Source organism: Elephantulus edwardii, unplaced genomic scaffold (assembly GCF_000299155.1).
Source record: "Elephantulus edwardii isolate Elephantulus edwardi_28Jun2011 unplaced genomic scaffold, EleEdw1.0 scaffold00252, whole genome shotgun sequence".
NCBI classification, from domain to species: domain Eukaryota; kingdom Metazoa; phylum Chordata; class Mammalia; order Macroscelidea; family Macroscelididae; genus Elephantulus; species Elephantulus edwardii.
Genome location: NW_006400002.1, coordinates 1,734,582 through 1,744,723, shown reverse-complemented (window position 1 = coordinate 1,744,723; position 10,142 = coordinate 1,734,582). Strand labels below are relative to the sequence as shown.

General features: G+C 41.7%; 1 protein-coding gene across 1 annotated transcript; it reads right to left on the bottom strand.

Moving 5' to 3' along the window:
- Positions 1-1,395: 1,395 nt before the first annotated feature.
- On the bottom strand, positions 1,396-9,915 carry LAMTOR5 (late endosomal/lysosomal adaptor, MAPK and MTOR activator 5). The gene is made up of 4 exons (XM_006899301.1): positions 9,875-9,915; positions 8,082-8,143; positions 2,734-2,851; positions 1,396-1,456 (listed from the first exon to the last, which is right to left on the bottom strand). Exons 1-4 carry the CDS (start codon positions 9,907-9,909, stop codon positions 1,396-1,398), a joined length of 276 nt encoding a protein of 91 aa, XP_006899363.1. The 5' UTR covers positions 9,910-9,915.
- Positions 9,916-10,142: the final 227 nt, after the last annotated feature.

The following is a 10,142-nucleotide window of genomic DNA, read 5'->3' as shown; positions in this document are numbered from 1 at the left end:
ACTTTTTATAGCAAGAATTTTTCTAGCAGCTGAAGGAAGCTTTTGCCTCCTTTTTCAGAGCCACCTTGGCATGGGGTTGTTCACTGATGTTATTACCAGTGTCTTCAAGAGCTGTTCTTGGCTTCGGTCCGGGGATGGAGGCTGAAGTAGTGGCTGCAGGCATCTGCTATAATGACCTTTCCCTTATTTTCAGCATTAGTTTTCATATTCCTGGTGACTTGGAATGCCATGGCTTCCTGTTCACCAGGCAGTTTTGAAGGAAGCAGCAAACTAGGCAGCCTCAGACAAGCTGGGGACCAAAAACGACGGCAGCCATCCCTCCCTAGCATACCACCAAAGGCTTTCTTAAAAGTTACAATTTGATAATCAGAAAGTAGAATACAATTGAGACAAAGAATCCACAGAAGATTCAAACTTTGTCCAAAGAGATTTATTAAATATAACAAAATTCTATACTCTGTCCCAGGTTTGAGTCTGGAGAATAGCTAGTGTTCTGCTAGCCCTAAATACAGATGGGAAAGCAAGCTGTCAGAGGCCCATTCCAGTCCCAGTTTGCTCAGTAGGTGGTGACTGGAAGAGACTCTGCAACAATGGTTGGGGGGTGGAGGAGGGAGTTGGATATCTGTATACAAGGTAACCTGGACATGTTGCCTAAAAACATGATTTTTTTTCTTAACAATATTTTGATTGGTTAGTCCTAAAGAGTGCCAAAAAGCATCTCTCTAAAAGAAATGGAATAATATGTGTGAAAAGCTTTCAAGTGGTTGCTGAAGATGCAACAAACTATTGGTGTCTTCCCATCTGGAGCAAAGAAAAGGACTCAAGGGAACAAATAGTTCAAAGGGAAAATGGAACCCATGAACCAAAGGACTAAGAGGAGACCAGAACTAGGCTGGCTGTCATCCACTCTGGGAGCACAACAGAAGGGTCTACAGAGTGACTTACAGACTGTGCCCTAAAGTGCTCATCAAATTTAGACAAAAACAGCTAGAGGCCTAGAATGTGCACAGTAATACCCTGAGCAAACTGCTCCTCAGAACATTCAACCACGCTAGACTAAAATAGCATTTGCCTAACAGGAAAATCAGGAGGCAGGAGGGACAGGAAAGCTGGACAAATGAAGTAGGGAGCCTGGGATGAAAGTGGAGAGGGTACTGACACGCCGAGGGTACTGCAACCAGTGTCAGGGAGCAGTCTGCATATGGGAAATTAATGTGCTTTGGAAACTCTCATTTCACCTAAACCAGAATGGTTTTTGGGTATTTTTTAAATAAAAGAAAAATGCTCAATGAATATTACATGAATATCGTTAACTACTAGAACTTTTCTTTAAGATAATAAACACGATAGGTTCTGTCTTTATGCCAGGACACCCTGGAGACCTGACATGCAAGGTCAAGAGGACATTTTGTGCACAGCCACTGTGATGCCATCATGCTTCTGGATCATAATGTTCCTGAAAAGCAAAGCAGAAGATGCTCAGTAAAGCTTCCTAATGTTCTACTATAAACAATTTCCCCCCAACTTGCTCTGGATTAGATTCCAACGCATGGTGGCCCATGTGTGTCGAGTAGGGGTGTTCCTCACAGGGGTTTTATGGCTTGTTTTTAGATACAATTCCATCGAACTTTTATTCCAGTGTCTCTGGGTAAGATAGGAACCTCCAACCTTACAGTGGCAGCTGAACTTGTCGCTAGTTTCCACCAATCAAAAAGAATTATATACAGTTAAAATGTATTTATCATTTTTCAAAATTACAAATGCAATACTTGTTTATTAGTATGGTAAATAAAAAAACTAATTTCATAATCCTACCATACAGAAAGAATCACACACACACATATATGAGATACACTTACTCTTCACTTGGAACTCTGGTGGCCTAGTGGTAAGAATCTGCACTACAATCTCAAATGTTAATGGTTCAAATCCACCAGCTGCTCATGAGAGGATGGGTAGTCTCCTCCCATGAGATTAACTGCCTCTGAAAACCTGCTTAAGGGTCAGCTATGGATTGAAACTGACTTGGTACCCAACAACTCCTCCTCACTTAAGGACTATCTTGTTACAGTCATTTCACATTTATAAAAATAGTAAATCTACTTTCCCTTTTAATAAGGTGGTAGCAATGACAGTAACCCCTTCGGAGCAGCCCCTTCCTCACAGAGGGTCTTTGGGCAGCTTCTGGGAAGCAGCTGCAGTTATGTGACAATCAGCTGGAAGTGACTCATAAGCTGACTCTCCAGTGAGTCTTCAGAGGCTGTAAATCACATGAGACTGCCCATCACAGAGCAGCTGATGGATTCAAACTGTGTACCTTTAGGTTGGTAGTGCAGTTCCTTACCACTGGACCACCAGAGTTCCCTTCTAGGAAGCTAGGCAGTATCTGTTCTGGACTCCCATGCAGCCCTGCATCTATCTCAAAATCACACTGAGGTGGGAAAGGAGGAAGAGAGAGGCACCTGAAAGGGTGTCCGGGTGAAGTATTGACAAGCTTAATGATATCTTGAGAATGGCCCTAAAACTATCTCCTTGAGGCCTCGTGTGCCCTCACCTTCCTGTCTCCTATTGTAATCCAAGGGAAGAACCACCTCCCCCAAAGTACTTCAAGTCAATACTGAGGCCACTACCAGGGCTCTGAGTAAAGAATCTCTGATGAACACAGGGCACACCCTACCCTCTAGGTTTTTCTGAACAAAAAAGACACAAGAGAATCTACTGACGTCTACTCACCCATTATCTGATTCTAGACACACCACAGGAATATCAGTGGGGTCAGAGGTTAGTTTGGCAGCTTGCTGGGCTAGAACAGATATTACACCAGCATGTTCATCTGACAAAGTCCCACGGCCTGGAAGACAGAGGTGTCATGTCACTTGGTTGTTTAAAAAATGAGTCTGGAGCTAATGAAGTAACTCTCACAGATCTTTTTTTGGGGGAATAACATTCAGTTCACTCTCCCCTAGTTCATAAAAACAAAATGCTTCTGCCACAATACTCAACTGGTTGTATCAGTGCAAAAGCTACACAACAGTTTTTAAATCACTGAAGTGATGACAGATAAGGAATTTTCAAAGTTATTCCCATCATCATTTCTAAATACTTCTCAAAGATAACAAAGGAGTGGTGATTTAAATTGCTCTGAAAGTTTAAGATCATTTTTACAGGAAACTTATTATTTTTTTTTTTAGAACATAATTCACTTTATTTGTTATAGAAAATCCACTAGGTGGTGGCCACAGCTGGAGCCTGAGTCCTCTGCACGGAAACTCTGGTGTGAGTCTTTACAAGATGATCTGTGAATTCCTGGTAGGGAGACTTCGTGAACACCGTCTCTTTCCAGAGATCTGGGGTCAGATAGCTGTAGGTCTTTGAGATGGCATCAAAGGTGGCCTTAGCAAAGTTGCCCAGGGTAGCTGTGCAGCCCCTGGCTGAGGTGTAACAGTCATCAATTCCAGCCATCATCAACAGCTTCTTAAGCACAGGGGCCGAGACGATTCCAGTGCCTCGGGGTGCAGGGATCAGACGCACCAACACAGAGCCACAGCGCCCAGTCACCTTGCAGGGAAAGGTGTGAGGCTTGCCAATCTTGTTCCCCCAGTAGCCACGCCGCACAGGGACAATGGAGAGCTTGGCTAGAATGATGGCCCCACGGATAGCAGTAGCCACCTCCTTGGAGCACTTGACGCCCAAGCCAACATGGCCGTTATAGTCTCCGATGGCAACAAAGGCCTTGAATCTGGTCCGCTGGCCAGCACGTGTCTGCTTCTGCACTGGCATGATTTTCAACACCTCATCCTTGAAGGACATGCCCAGGAAGAAGTCGATGATCTCAGATTCCTTGATGGGCAGGGAGAAAAGATAAATCTCCTCCAATGATTTAATCTTCATATCTTTCACCAGACGGCCCACTTTGGTGACGGGGAGCCACTCCTTGTCCTCGGCTTTGCCTCCTCGAGCTCCGCGGCCCCTCCCACGGCCCCGTCCCCGACCCCGCAGACCGCTACCGAAGCCTCCGCGGAAACCGCCGCGGGCTCCCATCCCAGGGCCTCCAGGCCCTCCCGCTGCACCGGCGTCATCCACCATTTGGTGTTTTCTCAGAAAAAACAGGAAACTTATTGAAACCAACAAGAAATTCAGAGGTGAGACTGACAATAAGCAGTCAGGAAGGCTTGTTGAAACTATTTAATCAACTCCTCATGGGCAGTATGATTTCTTTTTATTGCGCTCAACCTCAAAGGATAGAAAAGGCTTTCCTCAGGAGTTCAGATATAAGACCACCTTGACAGTTTATGTGACTATTCTGTGAATTTAGGTAGAATAAAAATAAACTGACTAAAAAACAAAACAAAACCCCAACCCAAAACCCCGCAGCAAACTGGATGTTTTAAAATATCAATAGAACCGGCTCCTTAATAATGTATGTTTTAGCTTGTAGTTAATAACTAAATCTTGAGTTCTAGGAACAGAAAAGTAGTTACTATTTTATTTTAAAATATATTTCCATATACAGAGGAAACACAAGCTAAACTGAGTCTCTGAATTTACTGACCAGACACAGTACATACAGCCTTTTGGATCTTTTAAGATTTTTTTGAAAGAACTCATTTAGTTTTAGATTTCCACATTAGAATTTCAGCCTTTTTGTTAGCTTAACAAGTTTTCAAAAAATTTTGCCTTTTTCTCCTCAAATGACTGATCAGTATGTGAAAATATTCAAATTCATAGATTAATCCTTTCAGTTATATGTACAGCAAATATTCAGAGTTTAAACATTCTTGCATAACCAGAAATAAATCCACCTATGGAGAGTTGATCTTTTTGACAATGAGATGAAATTCATTAAGTGGAGAGCTTCTTTAATGAGTGATGACTGGCAAAACTGGTTATCTATTTGTAGAAAAATGAAACAAAATCCATACCTCACACCATATTAAAAAACTTAATTCAAGATGGATCAAGAATTTAGGTGTAAACCTGAAACTATAAAGATCAAAGAGAACTGAGGCAAACTTAGGACCCTTAGTCTATAGCATACATAGACTGTCAAAAATAACTGAAAAGGCAGAATCAGCAGAGAATAAACTAGATGATTGGGACCTCCAAAATATCAAATCCTTAGGAGCATCAAGACTCTTCCAAAAGAGCAAAAAGGGAACCTACTCATGGAAAATATTTGGCAATACATATTCAACAAAAGACTTCTCTCTAAATAGAAAACTAGTATTTCAACAGGGAAAGACAACCCAAATACAAAATGCAAAGAGTTTGAAAAGATACTTCATCAGAGAAGACAATCAGGTGATGCACATCAAAACATGAAGGTATCAATTCACCTTGACAATAATAACAATATTTAATAAGACAGCAAACAATAAATGCTGGTGACGGTATGGAACTCACTCACACTGTTGGTGGGAATGTAAAATGGTGTGACCACTAATGGAAAGGAGTTTGTTTTTTCCTTAAAAAGTTGGGACTAGGAATACCATTTGACCCAGCAATCTCACCATTAGGTATGTATCCCAAAGAAATTAGAATGGGAATATAAACTTACATACACCCATGTTTATTGTAGCATTAATCACAACAGCCAAAAAATTGAAAATAGTGTCAGTCAACAGATGAATGACTAAAGAAACAATGGTATGTTCACACAATAGAGTATTATGCACCACTAAAAAATGTTAACAAATTCATGAAACACTGCACAAAGGGGATGAATTTAGAACAGATTTTTCTGAGTGACTTTTGTCTATCACAAAAGGGCACTTAAGGTATAAGACCACTGTTACAAAAAGCTAAGGAATGCTTTACACACAGACTCATTCTTGGACAGTTACCAGGGATAGGAAGAAAGGAGTAAAAATTACTAAATAGATGTGTTTGGGTGAAGGAAAATGCAATATAAAATAAAGGGTTAATTAGACATTAATTAATCACTAGTAATTAATGTTATACATTCACTGTACTAACAAGAACTGACTAGCACTGAAAAATCCAAGAAGTACTATATGAGGAGAAGCCAATGGTAATGAAGGAGAAAGTAGAAGCTGCACTGAAGGCATTGGCAAAAAATAAGGCCCCAGGAATCGATGGGATACGAACTGACTTGTTTCAGTCAACAAATGCAGCCGTGGATGTGCTCACCAGTCTATGCCAGGAAATCTGGAGGACAGCTGTCTGGCCAATGGATTGAAAGTAGTACATACTTGTAGGTGGTTTGATCCACCAGTGTTCTGTAGGAGAAAGCTGGAAAACATTTCCTGTGTGATTTGCTGCCTCTGGAAATTTGCTGGAGAGTCAGCTATAGGCCAGTTCCGACTCGATGGCACACAACAACAAAAACAACTGAAGAGCAATAGGTCAAAATCAGGTGTGTTTGACTACAAAGCCTGTTTTTCGAGCACTGGATTTTGCTGCCCATTCACTTGTTGTTAAGCATCCAAAATCAAACCCATCCCACTGTGTTGAGTCAGTTCCAACTCATGGCAGCCCTGTGGATTAAAGCAGCGATGCACCAAGGGTTTCTGAGGCTGTAAATATTTATGGGGCAGACTGCTTAATCTGGCTCCTGAGAACTAGAAGTAGGTAAAAAATAATGACATTTGGGTTAGCAGCCAAGCGTTTAACCTGCTATAACACCAGGATTCCTGTTTATCAAGCACAATTTAATAGTTAAGAAACTTAGGGAAGATTTGTCTGGTGGTGTACAGCATTTATAGGGATTTGTGTTGCTAACCCCAAAGCCATGCCTCTACAGCAGTTTGAATCCACCAGTAGCTCCTTGAGACAAACATGAGCAGTCTTCTTTCAGCCTTAAAAACTCACTGGAAGGCTGCTATGAATTGCTTCCAATTCAATAGCCGTGAGTAGCAGGAGTATCTTACAAGGTTATTGTGAAAATAAAAAATAACATATGTAGCAACCATGATGGAAGACAGTATGGTGCTTTCTCAAAAAAGTTGGAAATAGAAATACCATTTGACCTAGCAATTTCACTACTAGAAATATACCCTAAATAAAGCAGAACTGCCACCCACAGATCTGTGCACACCCATGTTTATTGCTGTGTTGTTCACAATAGCAAAGAGATGGAAGTAAACAAAGTGCCCATCATCAAATGAATGGATAGAGAAGCCGTGGTATAGTCACATGATGGAATACTATGCAGCACTGAAAAACAAGGAACTCATACAAGATGGATGACCCTGGAGGACATTATGCTGAGTGAAATATCTCTGTCACAAAAGGACAAAAACTGCATAATGCCACTGTTATAAAACAGTGACATGTGGGTATAAAACTGACATGTGGGTTGGGGGAAAACTAAGAAAAGGGGATAAATAATGAACACTTCATTGAAAGAGATGAGGGAAAGAACAGTTTAAAAGGAATATATGCTTAGGTATTATTTGCATGACAACAGTCCAGAATAAGAGGTGCACAGAAAAGGGCTGGGGGCCCAGGGAAGGGAGGGAATTGTACAACAATGAAATAATTTTTTTTAAAAGAGAAAAGCAAATGGGGGTGAAGTAGGGAGGAAAATGTGCAACAATGAATGAATGGCAATCCAAGTTTCTGTATGCTTCTGTTAAAATCACAATTAAAAAAAATAATGTATATAAAGTCTAACACAGTCCAGACGTGTGGTATACATTAACTAAGTGGTAACTACTCTGGTGGCTTAGTGGTAAGGAACTGTGCTGCCAATGCATAGGTACATGGTTTGAATCCACCAATTGCTTTGCAGGAGAAAGATGGGCAATCTCTGTGTGATTAACTACTGTAAGGTCAGCTATGTGTCAGTTCTGACTTGATGGTATAGAAGAAAAACAGCTATCATTATTTGGGTTCCTTCTGGCTCCAAGTTAAATAACAAGTGCAAAGGAACATTTCTACCTTCCCAGATATTAATGGGAAAAAAATCTAGCTTTTTAATCTTGATATTAGGAGGTAATCTGTCCTCTCACAAAAGTATTCAGAAAGCGTGCAGGAAATAACACCTAGACAGTAACAGTACACTAGGCTCCAAGTCACATGCTTTGCAATTCAATGTAGGGTTGATGTGAGATACTTACAGCCCAGATTAAGTCCTTGTGAATCTGTACACAGGACTCCAACAATGGATGGATTCTTCATTCTAGTTCCAGAATCACAGAAGGAGAAATAAGAATTTAATGAATTATTTTAACACACCTAGACTACATGTGTGCCTGGCAGGGAGCTCTGGGGCAGTGTGGTTAAGGCATTCGGCTGCCTTTTAAAAGTTCAAACCCACAGCTGCTCTGTGGGAGAAAGGAGAAGCAATCTGCTTCCATAAAGATTTCCCTGGACACTCTTGGGGCAGTTGTATAACTTTTACTCCATTCTGGAGGGTTAAGAGTAGTTGGAATAAACTGGATGACAATGAGTTTGGTCTGGTTTATGTGCCAGGCACTATTGAAAGTGTATTAAATAGGTGTTTCTCAACTTAAATCCTCCCTTGCATCATTCCAGCTCAAGGAAAAAAATGTAATTATGGGGCACTTGGTGGTTCAATGGTGAAATTATAATCTTCCATGCAGGAGAACTGGGTTTGATTTCCAGTTAATGCACCTGGTATGCATTCCACCAGGTGTCTGTTAGCTGAGACTTTCATGTTACTATGATGCTAACCAGGGAATCTCTGAAGGCCTAGTGCTCAGAACCTGTGGTTCGAATCCTCCAGCTGCTCAGCTGGAGCAGGATGGAAAGTCATGTGTCATGTGACTAACTGCCTCTGAAACCCCACCCAAGGGTCAGCTATAAGTTTTTTCTGACTCGAGTTGTCATTGTTATGTGCCATCGAGTCGCTCGCAGCCATGGTACATTCAATACTCTTCTCCAGCACCACAGCTCAAAGGCATCAATTCTCCTTCTATCCTCCCTAGTCATTGTCCAACTCTCTGATGCATAACAAGTGATTGCGAAGACCATGGCCTGTGTCAGGCGCACCTTAGTCTCCAGAGAGACACCACTGCTCTTCAGTACCCTGGAGTGGTCCCTAACAGCCGACTTTCCCATCGCAATATGCTTTTTGAATGCATGCTTTAAGATATTATTTAAAACAACCGTTGAACGCCTCTGAAGCTTTAACAGTTTAAGTAATTGTTAAATAATATGAGTTGCCTCCTGGAGAGGATATAAGAAGTTGAGAAAAATTGGTGGATGGAAGGTGTTTATAAAGTTTGGTACACTTTTCCAGTTTAAGTACACACACAAACACTCCCAACAATTCACCCCGACTTAAACTGATCCACATGTGTCCGAGGAGATCTGCTCCGAAGGTTTTTAATGGCTGACTTTTTAAAACTAGGTCACCCACCTTTTCTTACTAGGTAGACTCCTAATCTGTTTGTAAGCAGCCCCATGCCCTAACTGTTGAATTACTCAAAGACTTTTAATCTCACACAGGCATTACCTATTCGAAAAAACAACAACAAACAAAAAAACCAAACAAACCAGCCTAAGCAGCAAGCTAGTAGTTAGGAATCACTGGTAAACACTTATGTTTACCTCTTTATATTTCATATTTACCTCTGTATATTTCAGAGATTTGACCACCTTGTATAGTCTTTGCCAAAGTGAAACCTATTTCTTAAAAATCCTGGAAGAACAACCCTGGCCATGGCATAAAATCACTAGTGATTTCGGCCTCGGATTTGAACCCTGGAGATTAGTTCTGATGAAGACAGCGAGATGAAGTTCCGGGTTACCGGCCCCGCCCTTCGCTGTGGCGACAGTCTGGGTCGCTTCCCCGAGACACGGAAGAGCACGCATAGCTCAGGTCCTCTGTTTACTATAACCACCCTCACCCGACTTCAACACAGGCAGAAAAGCTCCGACAACTTACGTGTCTTCCAAGTGCTGCTCCAAGGTCGTCTCCATCCCACCCGCTGTCAGTTCTGCCCTCGGATCTGCAGCACAAAGGTTGTCGTTCCGCTACAGGCTTCGGGAACCTCCCGGTCACATGACACAAACCAGGCCAAGCGCGGAATTGGACGGTGCCTCCAAAGGGACAAAATTTATTACAGCGCAACACTTGCGCTTTCTCAACCTGAAGACTATATTTATTGGAATTTCCCTGAATGATGATAAGCGTAGTGACCCGAGTGGCGTAT

Excerpts from the sequence above, each read along its gene's own strand:
- LAMTOR5 (XM_006899301.1), bottom strand. The coding sequence starts at position 9,909 with ATGGAGACGACCTTGGAGCAGCACTTGGAAGACAC. Across the intron at positions 8,144-9,874 it reads GAGCAGCACTTGGAAGACAC|AATGAAGAATCCATCCATTG; the intron begins GTAAGTTGTCGG and ends TTCTGGAACTAG. Across the intron at positions 1,457-2,733 it reads TGTCTAGAATCAGATAATGG|GAACATTATGATCCAGAAGC; the intron begins GTGAGTAGACGT and ends TTTGCTTTTCAG.